The 21,843-nt window shown below is 37.4% G+C and overlaps 1 protein-coding gene across 6 annotated transcripts in view; it reads right to left on the bottom strand.

The window, feature by feature from the left end:
• Positions 1-21,843, bottom strand: part of LOC126632007 (BEACH domain-containing protein B-like) — a 120,834-nt gene that overhangs the window by 3,821 nt on the left and 95,170 nt on the right. For 3 of the 6 annotated variants that reach the window (XM_050302224.1, XM_050302222.1, XM_050302225.1), the window contains 30 exons: positions 18,861-19,083; positions 18,127-18,195; positions 17,233-17,694; positions 16,770-17,094; positions 15,388-15,831; positions 15,121-15,279; positions 14,886-15,035; positions 13,685-13,840; positions 13,458-13,499; positions 12,955-13,299; positions 12,439-12,612; positions 12,126-12,286; positions 11,712-12,027; positions 11,151-11,580; positions 10,671-11,007; positions 10,320-10,508; positions 9,122-9,383; positions 8,776-8,967; positions 8,483-8,701; positions 8,191-8,367; positions 7,445-7,560; positions 6,069-6,533; positions 5,734-5,947; positions 4,968-5,189; positions 4,340-4,807; positions 3,933-4,262; positions 3,393-3,845; positions 3,247-3,293; positions 3,061-3,154; positions 1,892-2,098 (listed from right to left, as the gene is read on the bottom strand). In XM_050302224.1, the coding sequence (XP_050158181.1) occupies positions 1,892-2,098; positions 3,061-3,154; positions 3,247-3,293; positions 3,393-3,845; positions 3,933-4,262; positions 4,340-4,807; positions 4,968-5,189; positions 5,734-5,947; positions 6,069-6,533; positions 7,445-7,560; positions 8,191-8,367; positions 8,483-8,701; positions 8,776-8,967; positions 9,122-9,383; positions 10,320-10,508; positions 10,671-11,007; positions 11,151-11,580; positions 11,712-12,027; positions 12,126-12,286; positions 12,439-12,612; positions 12,955-13,299; positions 13,458-13,499; positions 13,685-13,840; positions 14,886-15,035; positions 15,121-15,279; positions 15,388-15,831; positions 16,770-17,094; positions 17,233-17,694; positions 18,127-18,195; positions 18,861-19,083 (7,448 nt within the window). The other 3 variants (XM_050302227.1, XM_050302223.1, XM_050302226.1) reach the window with 3 other exon arrangements.

Below are 21,843 nucleotides of genomic sequence, written 5' to 3'. Positions count from 1 at the left end.
TATTTACATATAAGTTGTAACTAAAGCAGAACCAAATTCATTTTACGGCTGCTAACACATCCATCACTATATAAGAAAGAGAACAATCCCTGAACTCATTCTAAACTGATGCCCAGTATCTTACTCTATGTCACAGTTCCTCTACTCCCACTCCCTTATAATCCTAAAAAATTCTCCTATTACGCTCCAACCAAATATTCCAAAAAATTGCCAACACCAAACAGTCCCACAAAGCGTAGCTTTCCTCCCCTTTCCTAAAGCCTCAAACTTGGTACTTAGAAGCTCGAAACAATCTTTTGGAATAACCCAACTAGCTCTAACTTCCTTGAACAATTTCCGCCACAGCTGTATCGAGTAAGAACAATGGAGAAAAACATGATTAACACTCTCCTCAGATTTACACAAGCTGCAACAATGAGGAGAAATGCAAATAAAAGCCTTCACCTTTGAACTTGATCACAGGTGTTGACCTTCCCGATAGCCACTAACCATGCAAGAACTTTGACTTTTGGAGGAGCTTTTGATTTTCAAATCTGAGAAAAGGGTGGAAAATGTTGTGCAGCTCCATTGCTGCACAAGAAAGAGCTATAGGATTTGCAGCCTCTCCATAAATGGGGGTAAGGCTAGCCGACATTCACCTCTCCCAGACCCTGCGTAAAGCGGGAGCCTTGTGCACTGGGTACGACCTTTTTGTAATAACCTAGCCGCCTCTGCTATCTCCAGCTCATTCAAGTTTCTGAAATCAAAATTCCAACTTCATGACTGAAGAAAAATCCACAATACTTGAAATGCTCTGGTCGTGCTTTCTTGATAACAAGAATAATCTAGGATACTACTCTTTCAACGGTCCACCCTCCAACCAACCATCCTCCCAAAACCTCACCCTCTCCCCATTGCCAACCTCAAACTTGCAGCACTCTAGGAAAGAAGAAAGACCAGAAGAAATATCTATCCAAGGGCTACGACTTGAACCACGCAGCTAAGGGTTTGTGTCCCACCCATTAGCCTCCAACCCGTACTTGCTCCTTGTCACCTTGTTCCAAAAGAGAATTTGATTCCAAAGGTGCAGTCTCAGTGCTGGCAAACTTTTATACCCAAACAAAGAGAGAAAATTGGCAAGGTCATATGTTTAAGAAACATGCAGACAACATGTATGTGTCTTGTGTATCTGTACGCCAACAGTGATTGTATCTATCAAGTCCCAAGGCAAAACTTTTTTATACTTATTCTATATTTTCTTTATAAAATATAAATAGTTCCCGCAGGTAAGTATCATGACTGATCCACTTGCGTAAACAAATCCACTGTTTCCCTTTTTATTGTGTTAATTTTTTACTTCACATATTATCAGCGTTCTCCTAAATGTAGTCAATTCCTACCTGCAAAGACACATTCAGTTAGCTAGAGTGCACTTCTGGTCTATGAAGTTGACCACAATCAACTTGGTCAGTATACCCTTTACATCTCTCCATTTCTAGTCAAAGCAATGTGGTTCCAGAACCTGTTGATTTTGGTAGATTTTATATTGATATGCACACTGATTTCCATAACTGTCAAAGCCTAGTCATTGAATGCACACTGTAACTTTTGCCCAACCTACACTTATATTCCCAGAAGGGACATAGGGTTCAATTCCACAGAAATTAAATAGGATGTGGAATGGTTTGGAGTGGATTCCCCAACCACTCCTCAATCTGCATGAGCTTTTAACCATGTTACAGCACTTACTACCACCGTAATATCTTTCCAGTGGCACCCTTTGTTTCAGCTATCATTCTAAGTTCCTCTTTTTATAAAAAGATAACACATGTAATGAACCAAAACAAATTGCACTGATGAGGGAAAACATTTCTTTCTGCATTATCCATTACTTGGAGAAGATATTACATACCTTGGCCCAGGGTGGGAGACAAACATCTGCAATAGGTTCTCCATCTTGCTTCATACCAAAATGATAAGCATTTGAATTGACAAGAAACTCTGGCATGTAAAAGAACTCCGGTATTAACTCCTTCACATCACTAGTATTAGAAAGGCAGTTCTGATATGTTCCCTCAATGCTTTGAAAGAGACGGTCAGCATGATCAAATTTACCACCCTGATAAAAAGAAACACGTAAAATTCATGCACCATTAATCAGGAATTCAGGATTCAGTATGGTAAGAAAGTAGACAAATGATAAGAGATGGCACCACAATAGCTCCAGAAAAAAAAAAGAAGATACTACACTTAAGCACCAACTCTATAACCTTAAATATAGAAATAGGAAATACGATTTAAAAAATCATAAAGCTAGATTTAGAGAAAATACTGACTAGAATAAAAATCCCCAATAAACAGTGATTAGCCCGTGGTTTTTGAAAACCCTACATAATGTGTTGAAAAGTATAGTCCTATGTCCAATTGTGGTGTCTTGTGAGGATATGCTTCATCAGAACCTCTATATCTTTGGTCAAATTAAAATCTCACATAATCTCTGGTAAAATGTCACGTAAAAAAGAATCATCTAAGAAATATTAATTAAAAAAGCTGATAACTGAAAAACTTACTACGCACACATTACATATCACACTTAAGAGTTAAGAAAGACATAAAAATTCAAACAATGTGATATGAATGCCAAGATTAGGCAGAAACTCATACTTTGAAATTTTTAAATGTAAATAACCCTCTGCTTATTGGTCATGCATGTGAAATTGCCCATAATTCCAAGATTAGGTAGAAACCCATGCTTTGAAATTTTTAAATGTGAATAACCCTCCGCTTATTGATATCGAAAAGATGAAAATAAAAAGATGAAGAAGGAAAAAATGGTGATGGAAGGATAAAATAACCATGAAAGAAAAACTGTAATGTAGTTTGTTGGGCAATGTAAAGTAGGGTAGTGGGGCAGTTTAAGTGTGTAGTGTGTAGTTTATATTTTCTTAGAACAATTATGTCAGAAGATGATATTGTTCACAAAAGATAAAGCTCTCTAGGAATCACTTTATTTTAGTTGAAAAGAAGGCTTATAACATATCATAAGATACTTAAGGTATGTGATACTGTCCACAAGAGTACCTGTAAATTTCGATGGAGAGAAGTAAACGGCTCTAATCTCAGAAGGTAATAAAGCACAATCCCCATGCTTGAGTAATGAGACCCATAGTAAAAACTGTAAATGTTAAAATGCAGGTGAGACAATTAAAGAAAGAGCACTTGGGGACCTAAAAAATCATTTTGTCTTGACCTGGCTTTGGATATTACCTAGGTATATCAGGATCAGTGAAGCTACGGTACCTATCTTCAAATACCTGTATGGGAAAGCATGCCACCATAATTTTGTTAAAAACAGATGCACAAATATGTGAATTGATTATGTTTGTCAAATAATTTATGACATACAAACCAACCTCAAATCGCTTCATATCAAGTGCACCAACTGGTTTTGAAAGATCCCGAAAGGTGGAAGACTTGTTAAAATCAAGAAGCTCAGAGGAGTAATCAGCCAAGACCCAAGGAAAGACAGGGTACTGGGTCAAATCATTATACGACCTTCCAGCCAGTGTATTGAGAATCATTAGATATTCAAAATTTGTCATATCCCTTCTCCTCCAGCTCTCTCGAGCAGTTTCTGCCATCTCCAGTGCGACACGTCTATCAACAAATGAAATAGCTCCACTTTTGTCACGACCACTTCCTTTCGGAAACAAATATTCATTTCTGGTAGCAACTATTAAGGTTCCAGTATCTTTTGCATCCTTCTGGGATGCAAAATTCAAAAATACTGGTGCAGATGAATCGCTGAAGAAAATCTCTATTGCGGAATATCGAAGCAAATAACGAGTCCAACTGACAGCTTTTATCTGTGATAAAAAATAAAAACAAATAAAGATGACTACAATACGCATGAGACACTAAAAATAAAGCTAAATGAAAATTATTTCTCCAACCTTGCCAATATTCCATCTCCTGTGGCGCTTAATATTTTTTAATTGTTTTCTATTAAGAACAGTTTCATTCATTGCATCAAATTTATCAACTGTGGCTGCCTTCTCAGAATCCAAACCAAGATTTAGAGGCTGTTTCAGAGACTTTTGCTTTGGATCAGGTTTGGCCAAATCATGATTACTTGGAGCATGGAAGTTTCTGAAAACAGATGATCCTCCACTACCTTCAACCAAAAATTCACCAAAGAAATGCAAGACATTTTTCATCACTGCCAAATGTCCAGCTAATTTTCTTTTTGGGGTTACAAGCACACAAGGAACTGACGTAAGAACCTGAAACAGAAATCCCGACATTAGAAGTTTAATTTCATTTTTAAAGCAAGCAGTGAACATATTCATCTCTCCAATACCTCACTAGTTTCTGTCTCAAGTGAAGAGGATGAAGAATCTTTTCTTTCCTGTATCCAATCACCGCTGTCTTTGGATAATTCCAAGCACTGGCTGTCTGAAGTATCTTTAGGGAGGGTCGGTTTCTGCCCACCAAGTTCATTATCAATTTCATTGGGTTCTAAGCTCCCATCATCAATTATCTTCCATACCCCTTTCAGCAAAAAGCGCTTCATTTGCTCAGGAATGTGCCCCACAAAACCAGATTTACTTTCATTAACAGGAGGTGCAACCTCATTGGTGGGCATAGATGATGAAGGATGACACAGCTTTTCATCAAAATGATAATTCTGTCTCAACTTTTGCCTACGTCGCCAGGCATCTTCTATCTTGTCAAGTTTCCAATGCCTCACAGCACTATTTGGAAAAGGATTAGCAGACCATGGACCTCTCTCATCAATCAAAGCGCGAAACATGTGTATCCATTTTTCCTGGAAAATTAAGTATGTCAGTAATTACAAGCATTGGTAATTTGCATCACAAGTCAGAAGAGAAACAGCGGTAATAATGAACAAAAGAAATTGCATGCTCCTAGTTTATTATTCATTTTGAAAAGCGATGTTCAGTAACAGAAAAAAGTGGAATACATACAGCAACATTTTGTTGCTCCTCCTCATGAGTGAGCTGGAATACAGCTCTTCTGCTGTCATCTAAAGCAAGAATGGAGACCAAGCTACTCTGTATCTCATCTTCAAAAGCTTTCCTAGTATTAGATTCTGCAGAGGAATTTTCATCTAACCTAGATTGGAGCTCACGCAACTGCCTTTGACGATCTGTATCTAATGACTTTGCATATTTTGCCTCATCAGCTACCTGAAAAATAAAACTAACAGTAAAACAGTAGATGACATAGGATTACAACCATATTTTGCCTCTTATTGTTTTATTTTATTTTATATCTCAAATTAAATAATAAATACATGATTAATTACAAATGGTACAGTTACTCAGCATTTTACTTATTTATTTTGGTATGTCGCGTTTTATTCTCATTTCTTAATCTGTCAAGTTGAACAATTAAACTATTTCTAACCTTACTAGTTAATACTACCTTATAACTAAGATTCATTTTATAAATTATGTTCTATGAAAGGAAAACCATAGGGGCCCGTTCAAAGACATGACAGGCACAGGCACGTTCAACCCTAGGTCTAGGACAATCGTGCATGGCACCACATGGCGCAAAGCACATTTGGGCCTATTTAGGTGCACTGTTTCTGCATGGCTCGACCAAATTTTATACATTAACGCTATAAATATATCAGCACTAAATATTTATTTAAGTGTGAGAGTGGGGATAGAACATAATACATATATATATATATATAACATCACTGAAATAACTTGCAATACACACTGCTGCTAGCACTCGATCCCTCTGAATTAAATTCTGAATTGATCCTGTTTCTTTTACACTATTTGCCGAGTCCAAGGGGTCCTCTCTCCCCATCATGCTAGTAGCCAGCATTGATTTGCCAAAGTTGACAGTTTCTCGAATCAAGTGTGATATCACATGAAAACGAGCATCATCATCCAACATTCCGAACTGCGACCTAACAACAAGCAAAGCCCTGGCCACAATGTTAACTTAAGTTAAATTTTTGTGAATAACACTATAAACAAAGAAATCACAATTGTTTTTTCCTATTATAGTGAACTTGGTTAGAGACCTCAAAGGTGAAAAGTAGTTACCAAACGAACAGCTGCAATCTGCTTTTGCTTTGCTCATCATCAGCCGCCAAGAGACATGGCAAAAGCGAAATGACCTGTTGGACGCAACGTGATGCTCTTTCCAGAGAAGATCTGCATAGATATAGGATGACAAGTCGAAAAATGATTCTTGGGCACCTCTCCCCTCGCAAGAGCATTGCCTTATCAACAATTTTGTTAGGTTTGCCACCTAGCGCATTACCTATCCCTCCTGATACAACAACTGCAGCCACCTCTGCAGCAGGAATATTCAGAGATTCTACTAAGCCACGTGCCCTTTGGCCAAAAGATGGACCTGCAGATGGTGATGGTTTGGGTGACATCTTGCTTGGTCCCTTACCATTCATGTCACTTATAATAATCCACAAATTGTCATACAGATTCCACCACTTGTCATTTACTATGTCATCTGCATTATCAATTGGCTGCTTGTAACTCCCAGGGATCCTAAACAAAAAAGTCAATCAGAACATGAATCATATTCATCATAAATCATGACACATCATGAAAAGGAATGACAGCGACAACAGTAAAAGTCCTAGATTCCCACAATGTCTCACTCCAAAAGAAAATACAAATAAATAAACCGCACAAGAACTTCAGAGTTGAAAAGAGAACCCTCCTAGGTTCCTAAATCCAACTGATAGTTATAGTCTAAGAAGGTCATAAACTAAGAGAATTCTTCCTTTGATGTAGCCAATATAGACCACAAACATCAGAGAACCACAGTTTTGTGACTCTTTGTCCTTTCCCAGTGATTGGAGATTTGGGCATGTTGCCCTCTAGAGAAGACTCAAAAATAGGCATCAGAACCAGACCTAACAATCTAAAATATCCTTCTCTGGATATCTTGTGTAGATGAAACATGCATCAAGTCAAGAACAGCGTTAAACTATCATTCTGAATCTAACAAATCCTTTATTTTCTTTCCCTGTAATCATCTATGTACTATTTAATCCTCAGAGAGAAGTTTAAAAGGTCACATTATTCTCTTACCTCTAGAGAAATCTACAAGTAGGTCATGAAACACCTAAAACAGAAGCAAAAACATAAAAACCCAAATAGAAAACATATTAGGGTCACATTATTCTCTTTACCTCTAGAAAAAAAATCTACAAGTAGGCCATCAAACCTAAAACGAAAGCAGAAACATCTAAATCCAAATAGAAAAACTAAACCGACAGACAGAGCACCATCCTAGAATGCCCTCAGTACTACTCCCTCCAATGAAGATTCATCTGGCACAATTAAATTTATTGCAGATTCACTAGGTTAAATCCACACAGAAAGTACTAGTGACTGACATCATAATGGACATCAGTTTCAGGAATAAAAGTTGCAACTCCAGAAGCTAATACCTGGATGTTCGGCTATCAATTTCTCCTTCCAGCACTTCATACAAAGCAGAGCCATAATCTTTATGGCGTTCTAGCTCCAGTGAATCCAGGGAAAAGTCAGAGCTACTTGCCGGAAACTACAAGAAAGTCAAATTTTCAATGATAATCTCACCTCTGCAACTAAAATGAAATAAACAGAAAATTACAAGCCATTTCATATCATTGAAAACCAATTAAGCAATGCTTTTGTGTATGCATATAGGAACAGAGAGTTAACAATTCATTACTGAAAGAAAATTTAAGGAACCACCAACTGCATTGGCTGACTGTCACCAGAGTTCGTCCGACACACCCATTGGGAATTATTGGTTTAGTAGACATAACAGAAAACTGGCGAAATAGCTGAGCATTTGATGTGAAAGTTTAGAACTGTGATATGATTGCCAAGAGATAAGAATAACTGGTCAAATTTTGAATTTCAAGTCATCTATCCACAACCGAGGAAAGATGGGGAGCATCTTAATAAATCAGAATAGGAAGACTGAAGTTAGAGTAGCACAATTAGACGGTCATCTGATCATTGAGCATCCACTAATTGAAGCAGTTGAATTAGTAGACTGACTGCAACGTATCTGCTCATGTACTTTTGTAAAATGATAAATTATTGTATCCATTGCTCTTTTTTATTTCTATTTAAGCTTGGGTGGCGTGGTTGAGCATGGGAGTAGTAAGGATATTATGATCTCAATTCCAAGAAAGCTGATTACCGGAAGTTTTTGGTCTATTTCAGAGATAAGCATCTCATCCACCAGCCTTAGAAGGTATAACGTGTTGTCCCGGCATGGTTGCAAGATAAAGATATTCTCTTCAGAAGACAATTCCACAAGTTTACTGATCAAATCCTTATAAATATCTCGAAGCAAGTATCGAAATGAAATGCCCCCCTGCCAGAAAAAAGCAAAAATAAAAATAAAAATAAAAATAAAATAAAGCTTAAGATCATACAAAGTCTATAATTAATTAGAGATGTAGAATAGCAGAGAGCGGCTTTTAACGTACATGTTCAGACTGCATTAGTAGGAAAGTCACTGTCTCTTCTAACTGTTGCCACCCACCTTTGACAGAATGAACATAGTAACAAAGAACAACACCAAACAGATTCCTCACCAAATCTTGCTCATTTCTCTCGTTATCATCTTGGTCTTGGGGATTAACTTTGTAGTTTTTGAATACACCAAGCTTTACACAAGCTGTTAACCAGGCATTCCAGCCAAATTCCTATTCATGACATTTAAGTCAGGAGAATTTAATTAAGAAAAAGTAAACTACAAAACACTTGTTGCGCTATATACCATAAAAGCTTCAACATTTGAAGGATCAGAATCAAGAAGATCAAGTAAGTCTCTGACAATTTTCATTCTTGAACCTGCATCCTCACAGCCAGACAGGAATCTAAAAATAAGAACCAAAATTTGCGGAAGGAGAAAATGAGAGCTATTTGCTTTGCTTTTTTGCCTTTCAACCTGGTTGTGTTTCTGTAACACCTGTAAATCCGAAATCAATTTTCAGTTTGCCCAGTATCCTGTTAGAAAAATCAAAACAAGAATACAACCAATAATTGCACAGCTACAATGACAGGATGAACTACAAATATTTTATTTTTTGCTTTCTACTTATCTAAATCTTTGTTACATGTACCTGTTTGGGACTAGCACCACCAAGAAGAGCATCAAACAACGAAGCACACAAGTTATCTGTTTGTGGAAATCTGAATAACCTATCAGACATGGCTGAAAAAATTGGTTGCATCTTCATACTAATTTTTTTTGGGCCATCTGAAGGAGACCGAGATCTTCCAACTGCAAGATTAAAAAATCTTGCTCCCTTCTTCTCAGATGGATGATCAACCAAAAGTCTCCCAAGGAGCTGCAAGCTGAGCAATCTAATAGGTTCATATTCCCTATGGAAAAAAAGAAGAGAAACTATACCTTTAAATAAATATATAAGCAACTGCATTCTGAAACAATGGTCTAGAAAAGAAAAGAGTTTTCCGCCTCAGTTACTTACAGTAATTTACAATCATATAAGAGTAGACTTATTCGACGAGAAAGCAATAAGCAATTTGGGCAAAACTCACTGTTGATCACTTGCAAACATATTTAGATACACAAATTATTTTTGCAATCGTGCAATCTGGAAGCAGCTTCGTCACTCTTTGTTGAGTAATAAGCATGTGGTATTTGGTGATAGGAGGGGTTCTTTGGAAGGAAAAATTGGAGAAGCATTGAAGTCATGGTGGGTGTGGAGGTACACTGCGATAAAATAAGATTTCGGCCTTCTTTGTGGGTATGTATTTCCAGTACAGTTCTATCTTTTTTCTGGAATTTTAGTTTATTAGAAGCAGCTCTGCAGTAATTTGCTGCACAGTTTGTGTCATGATATAGCAGAATGTAAAATGTTCCATCTCTGGTAGTTAGTTTCAAATTTTTATCTTTCAGGTGGACTACATGTTCTCAACTTTGTATTCATTTCAAGACTTTATAGAAATTTTCTATTTTCTAGGAAAATAAATGACAATTAAGGAAGGGTAGTGCAATTCACTAGAACAAGCTTAGCTTTACCTATTACTCAAGACAGATCATGTCATTATATAGCTATTCATCAATACATACAGAAAAAAAACAATAATTTATATATAGCTTTTATTGCTACTGTTGCCAATTATCTAAAATGACCAGTGTTCTAGGGAATTTTTGATAATTGTCTGAAGTTTAGTTATTTTGAAAGTCCCTCATCCATACATAGAATAAGAGAACACTCAGAAAAATAAGGTCTTACCCACATGCTCTAGTGTGAAGATCTATATATCATTGAATTCATAATATTCAATGCGTACCTCTGAAGAAGATTAACAAACATATGACAACCACCAATCAGGTTGGCCTGCTCCAGGAAAGCTGCAAGCAGTGGTTTTTGAGTAAGCGCTCGAACAAGCATATGTAAAACATCCTCGATACAGGTTGAATCCTGACTTGTTTCGAAAAAAGCTATTAAAGCTCTTATATCTGCGGCTGCAATTTTCTGCCTGCATATTACCCAGGACTTTTTTAAGATTTCACTTAAAACATGAAATGAACAAGACATGATAGTCTGTTACGTTAAATTTGTTTGTTGGAAAGGAGAAACATGATCATGGCTAAATGTTGGGAAACAAAAAAAATCCTCTGATTCAAGTGAAGAGCCATACCTGAGGCTCATTTCACCAAGGCTCAACAAAACAAGACGAATTTTTCGTATTTCTTCATTACTGGGTCTCTCTCCAAGAACTTGTTTTGTGATGGGATGAAGGAGAGGTGTGCTTCCAATAGAAAATCGAGTTTTTGGATTGTCCCAATAAAATTGGTGTATTATATCAATAACACGAGGGAGCCGGCAAAGGCTTTTAAGTAACCTTGGGTCATTATCAAACTGCTGGATGAGAAACATGTATAATTCAAGCTGCACCTTATATACCGTGTACAACCAGATGAGAGGGTTAAGAAATATGCTAGATATAGCCTCTTTAGTAAGCAGCTCCGATAAGCCTAAAGGTAAAATAAGGAGAAAATTAATAAATCTGGCCGAATGAATGATTCAGAAACTTCTGCACAACTTACATAGGAAAGAAAACTACAGATATTAGTATCAGCTGGTTATATGAGAATTGAGAAACAGTAATAATTTATACCGCAGTTTGCGACGACATTAAATAGATGTTTTAAAGCCGAAAGTGTTTCCAAATTAAGCTGCTGAGGAGGAACTGATTGCAACAAGAACCCTAGTATTGAGAATCCAGACAGAAGATGCATCTGTTGTTGATTAGCTAAGTTCTCATCTAGAACAGAAGCTATGAGCTCAATAACTTCAGCAGTCACTCGCTCTCTCGTGATAACAGGCAATGTATGCTCAAATTGCCCACTTTCTTCACTTTCATATTTTTCAGACTGCGCGATAAGAGGAAAAAACACTGATACACCTCCAACACAGTAAATTATCTCTTGCAATAAGCGTCTGGAGCATTGCTGCGTGCCAACCATCACAGTTGCTTCAAATGAGTTCTTATCTGATACATGGTCCAGCATTGGTGAAACATTAAAGAGTTTCCTGCCATCACATGCCTGAAAAAAGAGACCAACTGCTCAGAATACACCATTTCCTTATAGGATATGGATAACTAATGGATTAGAGTTACTTCATAAACAGACACCAAAGATTATAGAGAAGTAGTCTTCTAAGAAGAACAGAGAACCTGTGCATTAAGTCCAAAAATAATTTTTGATGAAAGACCATCTTTCGCATCAAGGATCCCACTAAGCACCAGGTTATCCTTGGATGAGGCAGCTTCATTGTCAAGGAATGAATACATGTAGCTCGGCCCAAGAGAATAGATGCCCTGAACTTGCTCAGACAAAATGGCGTCATTAAATAAATAAACTGGACCAATCTGACCGAGGAAAGGATGTGAATCTTTTACAGATTCCAGAGCCAAATCATCTTCATACAGAGGAATATCAAATTTTGCGCCAATTCTACAACTTGTTAATAATTCATTAACTTTGGCATATCTGAAACATACAAGTATGAAAGTAAGGGATAATCTCTGTAACTAGACAAAAGATAAAACAAATCTACATGTGAAGGAAGAACGGAGGTAGTCTCCAACCTGCATCTTTCAGAAGAAACGAGATCACCATCCACATAGCACCTCAATAAGCTACCCCCAGAAAATGCTCTTCCAATGCTATGAGTTATACATAGAAAATGCCATTTCTTTCTAACAATATTAACCTGTAACTGGACCGATTGTCGCTTCAGATTCATTGACTGGAATTCATGAAAGACATCATTAGTGGCATGACACTAGTGGTAAGCTTTACAATATGGCAAATGAAAATGACTAAGCAACAAGATTGGACACATCCACATTTAGAATATGAATCAAGCATGAAAACATAGTCCCCAATAAATATATTTACCTCATATAGAAACTTGTCCTTTGAAAGTGCAGCCATACAACCTCTTCCATTTTCTGCAAGAAAATTGAAAAGACCCATTTTTCCATTTCTGGGGAAATTCTCTACACGAAGCCAACATGAAAAAGAAAATCCCTTATTCAGAGGCCACTGCACAGGCGTTTTTATTATGATCCCCTACAAGCAAACAAGAGAGGGAGCGAGAGAAAGAGAGAGGAAAAGGATCAGATACAAGATACAACAGATAAAATAATTTCAGGCATTTCAAATAGTATAAAACAATATAAAACAGAACAGGAAGGTTGTACATATGAAGGGTTTAGAGTTTAGAGCTTATAGAGAGTGGGGGAGGCTACAATTGAGAGGGAGTATCTTTAAACATTTTATTCAATTTCTGCATCATCCTAATTTTGAGCCGTAAATCCCAACACTTTATTCAATAAACTTCTTGTTTCTTGTAACAACATTTAAAAAAAGAAAGAAAAATAAAGGAGCTTCAGAAGACAGAGTTGAACTTACAGAATCATTCCCAGTGAAGTCAAAGAAGGCAGTAGGACCCTTTACATTTAGCATTGACAAAACACTGGACAACAATAGTGAGCAATACTTCTGCTGATTCCCAATTTTCTCACTTCGGAGAAGTGCAAAGATTTTGCGAATGTCCTTTCCAGATGTGCTATGTCCACCAACGACCTGAATTAGTTGGGCAATTTTCAAGATGACACTATCATTGTCTTCTTGTGAAAACCAATCAAGAAGAAAATTAAGCATCCCCGCTCTGACGCAAGAAGCCTGATTGGATATGGAATCCCTCAGTAGTTGTTGAAACACATCCAGCCCGTTATGCTGCAACGAGTCACTGCTCTGCCCAATCATAAAATAGAAAGTAATGATATAGAATGATACCGATTTTCAGAACCATAATTCCAAAATAATCTATAATGATTCTGAAGAAAATAAGAAATCCAAATTTCAGGAAATTTGGAATATAATAGAGAACAAATATAGAAATGATCACCAACCTCCCGCAAAACACGCAGATAAAGTATGATCACATCTTCATTCTGCATGGAGAGAAGTGAAAGAAAATATAATTACAAGAAGCAGGAACTCAGGAATTCAATTCCAAAGCCAAACTTGGCATAAGTATAAAATCATAAACAAATAGATCTGTGGACATTATGGAAAAGAAAAATCCTAAAAGGGGATGTCACAAACTTTCTGAATAAGGTTTGCATCAGGGAGACACCTTTATTTTAGGGCCTGATTTCATATCAAACTTTCCATCAACAAGCATATGAAGCAAAGCATTCAAAAGTCCTTCGCTTGAGCGTGACTGACAAGACTCCAACAGTAAGCTTTGCAATGTCTGGTATCCCTTGCCTGCAAGAACTCTAAATGTAGCCTGCAAAAATATATCTGCCAGTCAACATAGCAACTCGAAACTTAGCAATATGAACAAGAAAAGGAAATTGTAGTACCCAAATATCAAATACATATGCTTACATAATAATGCTGGCATATTTGAGAGTCAAGCAACCTAGGAAAGACAAATTTACAAAAATCAACATGTACAACATATAAATTAGCCAAAAATTGAGATTCAAGACAATTCTCTCACATATTTAAGGATCATGATGTTCCACTAAAGGAACCCCAAAAATTCAAAGGCCACACACCATTTTACAGCACACACTTGTGTGTGTGTGTGTGTGAAACTGTTAGAGAAACGGTTCCTTATTGAAGATGTTGGGGTTGTGGGACAGGGTTCTTGGTCATCCTTGTAGGCTCCAAGGCGGATTGGCCTTTTCACACTATTTATTTGGACTGGAATGTTTTAGTTTTGTAATTCTGTTTTTAGTGTTGCTTCCTCTATTATTATTACACATGTATTCGATGTCCCTAAGTTGTAAATTCCTTTTATTAATGAATCTGTGTTTCTCTTAATAGAAAAAGAGTAAAGGAAAAGAAAAAGAGCTAGAGAGAGGAGCATGAGATAAACCAAGGCTGTCCCCTTGATTCTTTTGGAACTTAGATCAGTAACTCGGGTTCTCTCTTTTCAATCAAAATAGAGTGCAAGAAGAAATGGCTTCTGCTCTCTTTGTGATCAGCAGGAAACTTAAACAAGTTTATGTGATCATAATGCATATTAAATGGATGCTCTATTCTCCATGGTACTGCCACATCCATAAAGCAAATAAAAAACGCAAATGTACAATGAATTCATCAAGATGAAATCATGAAACTGAATTCAACATCTTCTTTGAACAAACAAGACAAAAATGAAGCACGCAAGCTTCTACAACGACAAACAAAGAGAAGCAGTAACCATGAGAAAAAGAGGATTACATTCTTTTGTGGAAACAAACTTTTTGTAAGGAAAAAAAAAGGAACACTAAATACAAGAAAAAGATGGAAAAGATGTCCATCTAGATCGAAAATAGGAATACCTTCGAAGCATCATTGCCAGCAAGCAGACAGGTAAGAGTTTGAAGAACATTCAGAACCAAGTTTTCTCCACTAGCCTCCTCAAGGTTGCCATTTAGTAAAGAGACAACGTGCAAAAAGCACTCTCCGTCACGAAATAAAGTCTGATAGTACTGTGTAAAACAAATATTGATGAGATATTGGAACTTCAAACAAAAAGACTGAAGATGAAAATAAAATCAAGGCATTGGATTATACCACAGGATCAATCTTGAGCATATCTCTCATTCCGACCAGTAAATTGATAGACAGTTCAGCAAAGCTTTTCTCTCGTTCCTTTATTTGAGTGAATGTTTCCAAGTATTTAGAAAATAACTGTAACTTTGCTGTTTGATCCTCTTCAGATGATGGTACAGTCTAAAAAGTAATATATAAAATTTAAAACAGAATTAAAAGTTAATCAGCTTTATAAGCACTAACAGCCAAGACATATATATCAAATGAAAACATGATCTTAAGTAATACCTTCATCAGCTCAAATATATGCCTAAGCACCTTATCCCTCAAACCTTCTTCCCAGAATAAATCAAATAAATAACCAATACATTCGACGCTACGCAGAACCAAACTTCTAGCATCTTCTGCTGTTGAGAAAAATTCCATATAGAGCTCCATGGATGTCTCCATGCATTTAAGCCATCTTTGCGTTGTCTGATGTGATTTGGATCCCTGATGACTAGGCATCACTTCATCAACATTAGGGCTTGTATTTCCAACCCTTCTTGATTCTTGGGCTTGAATGCAAGCAACTTTAAGCACACGAGGAAATGCATTAACTGCCTTAAAAGAAGCAACAGTTTTCTCAGATGAAAGCTGTAACACGCGACGCAGACTCTTGGCAAGAACACTAGCAACTTCAGGACTGCAAGCACAGTGTTCAAGGGCATCTAATAAAGCAGATAATTCAGGCTGCCATACAAAAAAGAGGCAAGAAGTCAGGAAAGATGCAGAAATTATGAAGCATGTGTTGATTTGAAGCTACAATTTTTTTTGTTATCAAAATACAAGACTTTATCTATATCTATATATATAAAGTGAGAAGGAAAAAAAGGTGTGGCATTCAAAATGGCAAGAAATGCCCCTCCCTAATTAAGAATTTCAAAACAAAACAATTTAATTAATAAGGGTAAAATGGTAAACTACATCATTTTGAAGATTACAAACAAAGCACCCACTATGTGGGTAGTTACTTGATAAAATGAATACTAATATATTTGACAAAAAAAATACTAATACATAAACATAACAAATAAAAAGCCAATTAGCACACGCGTAGGCTAGTTTCAAAATAATAGCCGTACATCTAAGGGGACAAGTAATCCACCATGAACAGAAACAAAACAAAGAAAAAAATACATAAGGCTGCATTTATAAAAGAATTAAGATTGATCAAGATACTGCAGCCTTCCAATCTAGTTAAATGGTCAACAGAGGCATATTCTTAAAATAGGAGATACAGAAGCCCACAGCGCTGCCCAGTACTACAACTGCTCTGAGGACATTGACAAGTTGTTTTCCCCTTGCACATATGTTTCGTGTTTGCAGAGATGCATAGGCTGAAACTCTGGGAAAGGTATTTCTCAGGGCCTCTATTGTCCCTAATGTTTGTCACCTAACAGCTTAACAACAGCAATACCAAAACAAGAAGGCATTCCTTAACACCTTTATCAGCCCTCACAACACCTCACACCCATATCAAAGCCTCACTTTAAACAATATGTTATTTTCCTAAGCACAATAAATCAGCAGTACTTATATGTTCTAATGTTTAAGCTGACCAGATAGTCAGATACATAAAACAAAAGTTTGTGAGTTTGGTGAAGAGTAAATGTCAGAGAAAAACCAACCAAGTTATGAGCACTTCCACTAGAAGTTGCAGCAAACTCCACAAATGAAATCACTTCCATTTGGAGAATTTCAATCCCACAAACTTTTGCTTGACTGTTGATGCCACTAGAAGCAGAAAGTAGTTCAAGGTTCCTTGGGGACACATAATAAGTGCAACACTCTCCGGAAAGGTCATCAGATGCTGGTCCAAAGTAGAAAAAATTCTCAGAAAATATGAGTTCCCAGATTCCCTCTTCCCGAAATACTTTGAGTGACACTGGAGATGAAACAAGAACCTTCCTAAATGCATTTAAAACGCAATGCTGCAGAGTACTGACAAAGACCCTACAGATAATGCAAAAGGCAAAGAGTAAGATTCAGAAGAAAGGGAGAGAAATTGAACAAGTACATTAACACATTAAGTAACAACACCTAATAAATAATTGGAAGTGGCTTGGCACAATACTTCCGAAATAAATTCACCTTAATTGGCTTGGCAGTTCGTTTTCATTTGAACAGGCCTTAATGCAGGGGAACACTGTAAGAAGAACCCTCACAATCCATTTGATCGAAAGTTCACCGTACAATGAAGAGACTGCCACAGCAGCTTGACCAGTGGATGTTTCAAGATCATGAGATTTAATATCTTCTGAAGCAGGAAGAAAAGAACAAAATACTCTGCTCAGCTTAACAGCATAATCACTCCAAAGTTGAGAGAAATAATCATTGGCAGGCAGTGCAACAGAAGTCTCTGTTATATGGTTTTCCACAGTATTCTCACTTCCAAAGTCAATCATCGGCGTTTGGAAATCAGGCTGACCAGGAATATTCTTGGTCTGCTGTTTGTACTCTTGAAACAAGAAAGCAGGTGAACAAAAGCTATTTGCGAATTTTTGAACCCTCCCGTTTTCACATAGAAATTGCAAATTGCTGATATTCCCATAGCTGTATACTTGTCAAGGGAATCAATAGTGTTCTTTCCAGTTAACTAAGGATACAATTGCAAATTTGCAGAACAGATACGGTCGCATCTACTATTTGATAAACAGAAGAAGGAATAGTGAAAAGGCAAAGCTACAGCAGACCCTTGTTGCACCAAACAGGAAATGATGGAATAGGAACAGTACTTCCCTGATGTGTTTATTGAATTTATGATTGTACCCATTCAATTCAACTATATATGCATCCATGCAAAAAATATGCATTGAAGGTCTCCATGAAATTCAATGGGTATAAGTATAAATTCCCAATAAACACATACGGTACACAGTAAGACAACTTTCATTTATAGGGAGAAAAGAAATCACAACATCAAATTCCTAGTTAAACAAAGGTACAAAAGTTCACAAGTTAACCAACAAAGGACGCAAAGGATACACAGCCTCTTTGAGAACTTCCAGAGAGAGAACATGGAGCTGGAAATTTTTTAGCAAGGGGTTCTCATATCTGCAAAAAATAGTGAGCATATATCAGAGCTTATGATGGAGTGTATAACACAAAGACTCATGTCAGAAAAACTGCTATGAAGTTCACAACTTCACATAGTAAATCAAATTCAAATCAGCAAAATCTTACTTTATTGATTAAAGTACATCTTAAAAATACGAAATGAAAACATATACACAGATATATTACACAGATTCCGCCCTTTACAGGAGATTTTATTATGACGTCGATAAGCTGTTCAGCGAGAAAATACTATATTCTAATTGTACATGCTAGAAGACTTAACCAGAAAAAGATAAGAGATAAAATCTCAAGCAAATTCTAGTAGTCAACTAATACATACTCTTGATCTGGCAGAGCCACATTCCCATAACCCCAAACGCGAACTAAAGATACTTGGGTTTTAAGATGACCCAAAAACAAACAAAAGCACAACTTGACCTGCATAATCTCTATCTTGAAGTTGAAGGAAATCAAACAGATATAGAAATCATTTCATAGAAATTTTTAATTTTAATCTACATACCCCGCAAACTTAAGAAAGCCGTAAATAAAATGAAATGATACTCACCCATTCATAAGCATTTTAAGAAAACTTTGCATATATGATTGCACAAGATAAATGAACCTCAGGATGCATGTCATACACAAGGAGTTGGTATTACCTTTTCTCAATGGCAGAAGCAGAACTTTTCAGTATTAGCACATTACTTGACGGTATTCCAAGACCATCCAACAGAACTTCAAGTCCTCCAATGCTTTTAAAATGATTTTGACCACGAGGATTCTGTGCTAATGTCGAATGAAGAATTCTTAAAGACAAATACAGAAGTGAGGTATCCGTCCACTGTTCTTTCATGCTCAACCTTCTGCTTACACGCAGCAGCTCTGGGACAAGAACAATCTCAATCAATGAAAATGTAGATGCAAAGAGAGTATAGGGTTTACAAAAGGCACAAAGGATATCATACAGATACCAAAAAGAATTTGGGGTCTTCATAGAACTTAAATATATCCAAAAGCAAAAAATGAAGGGTAGGGGCAGAAAATAGCAGGATCTTAAGATAACAGGGACTGGCATGGGATAGTGTAGGATGTCCTCGTCTATTATGTGCACTGAACCCTTTGAAAACGAAACAATACCAAGAGCGCATGCTAAGGACAACATAGGAATTCATACAACCATTGAAAAAAAAAATTGACAAAAATCCGATTGTTGTGGATAACATTATTTCTTTTCCTTTTTTTTGGCTTTTCTCAACATTATGAGATTTTCCAAAAGCTTGTTGAATTAACTCAAACAATTTTTAATTCTATCACAAGCTACAGAAAGAAGAGAAAGGTAATTTAACAAAAAAGGGAAAAAGAGGCTGCCAGAAAAGAAATGAAATAAATGGCACGGAGATGCTCAAGTATAAAAAAAATAAAGACAGACATTTGGGATACAAGCATGTGGAGCACTAAGTGTCATGTATAGATACAACAACAACAACAACAACAACAAAGCCTTTTCCCACTAAGTGGGGTCGGCTATGTAAATCCTAGAATGCCATTGCGCTCGGTTTTGTGTCATGTCCTTCGTTAGATCCAAGTACTCTAAGTCTTTTCTTAGGGTCTCTTCCAAAGTTTTCCTAGGTCTTCCTCTACCCCTTCGACCCTGAACCTCTGTCCCGTAGTCACATCTTCGAACTGGAGCGTCAGTAGGCCTTCTTTGCACATGTCCAACCCACTCATTCCTAATCTTATTCTTTCTCGTGAGCCCACACCTCCAACGAAGCATCCTCATCTCCGCTACACCCATTTTGTGTACGTGTTGATGCTTCACCGCCCAACATTCTGTGCCATACAACATCGCCGACCTTATTGCCATCCTATGAAATTTTCCCTTGAACTTCAGTGGCATACGACGGTCACACAACATGCCGGATGCACTCTTCCACTTCATCCATCCCGCTTGTATTCCATATATTCTGTCTTTGATCGGCTTAGGCGAAGACCTTTAGATTCCAACACTTCTCTCCAAAGGTTAAGCTTCGCATTTACCTCTTCCTGAGTTTCATCTATCAACCCTATATCGTCTGCGTAAAGCATACACCAAGGAATAATATCTTGAATATGTCCTGTTAACTCATCCATTACCCATGCAAAAAGGTAAGGACTTAAGGATTGTTGATGCACAAAATCAGTGAGGACTTTGGTACAACAAAAAGTATTAAGTTTGTGACCTTCGCTAGATTGCTCCGGTCATTATTGTGGATAAGTATGTAAAAGGATAGAGATAGGAGAGCAAACACAAGATGTACGTGGTTCACCCAGATTGGCTACGTCCACGGAGTAGAGGAGTTCTCATTAATTGTGAAGGGTTTACATAAATACATAGGTTCAAGCTCTCCTTTAGTGGGTACAAGTGAATGATTTAGTACAAATGACATTAGGAAATATTTTGGGAGAATGATCTCCTTTTATAGAAGAGAGTTTCTAGCCTTGTTCTGACATTGACACGTGTCGTGTTGTGATTGGCTTCCGATGTTGACACGTGTCGTACTATGATTGGCTTCTGATGTGGACACGTGTCGCTCTGTGATTGGCCTCCTGGTTGGAGGGAAGCTCCTCGGTTGGGGACTTGCAAGATCCAAGCCGCTGAGTAATCATAAAACTTCTAAGTACCGAAGTGTGGTATCGTCTTCACTTGCCTTATCTGTCTCATAGGTAGATGTGGCATCTTCTCTGGAAGTACTCTTCATCCGTCCAGGGGTGGTATCTTTAACTAGTGGAGATGCATAAGGTAATGTATCAATTTCACTTAAAACTTACTTGTAGTTTCAGGCTTGGTCAAGCGCGATACAAACTATGTAGTAGGAGTCCCCCAAGTCGCCGAGCTAGGGGATCTGCTGAAAGAGGTGACAGACAAGGTAAGCAATCAGAGCTCCAAGCAATCAGTCCCAGATCAGAAGTTTGATTTCGAGTTCCGGCTAATTGTTCTCATTCTCCTTATCTTGTAGGCAGCATGAAGGATAAAGAGAAGAAAAGGAGAAAAGATGATATGAGATACTTTTGCTTTTGAAGAAGTAACTTTCCACAGGTTTATTCTTGAACTGGGCTGGAGGGTTTTCTGGTTACCTTCAGAGTATAAGGCCGACTGAAGAATTTGAGGGTCAAAACAAGTCCATCAAATCTAGAGTACGTTCGACCCTGCTGATATGGGATACTTTTGCTGTTGACAAAGTAGTGGAAGTATCGACACGTGTTCTGTTACGCTTGTCTCCACATGCTTCCTTGTATCCTTCTCACTTGCCCTATCTGTTCCTCAGGCAGATGTGGTATCTTCTCTGGAAGCATAAGATGTTGAAGATGAGTACTCGAGAGCAATGCCAGGTAAGTAATCAGGTAAGGGGTTCCAGGCAGTCAGTTCCTTACTGGAAGCTTGATTCCAAGTGCTGACTGATTGCTCTCTTTCTCCTTGTCATGCAGGTAAGAACAAGGCCAAGGGAAAAGACAGGGAAAAAACATGATATGGGATACTCTTGCTTTTAACCCTGATGATATGAGATATTCTTGCTCTGGTGTAGCTTGTTTGCAGAGGTATTATCGGGGGGAAAGAAAGCTGAGTATTTCGAGAGGCTTCGTTGGGAGTGCCCTCTCAGATAT

This window comes from Malus sylvestris, chromosome 8 (assembly GCF_916048215.2).
Source record: "Malus sylvestris chromosome 8, drMalSylv7.2, whole genome shotgun sequence".
In the NCBI taxonomy this organism is placed as follows: Eukaryota; Viridiplantae; Streptophyta; class Magnoliopsida; order Rosales; family Rosaceae; genus Malus; species Malus sylvestris.
This window is presented reverse-complemented; position numbering and strand designations above follow the sequence as displayed.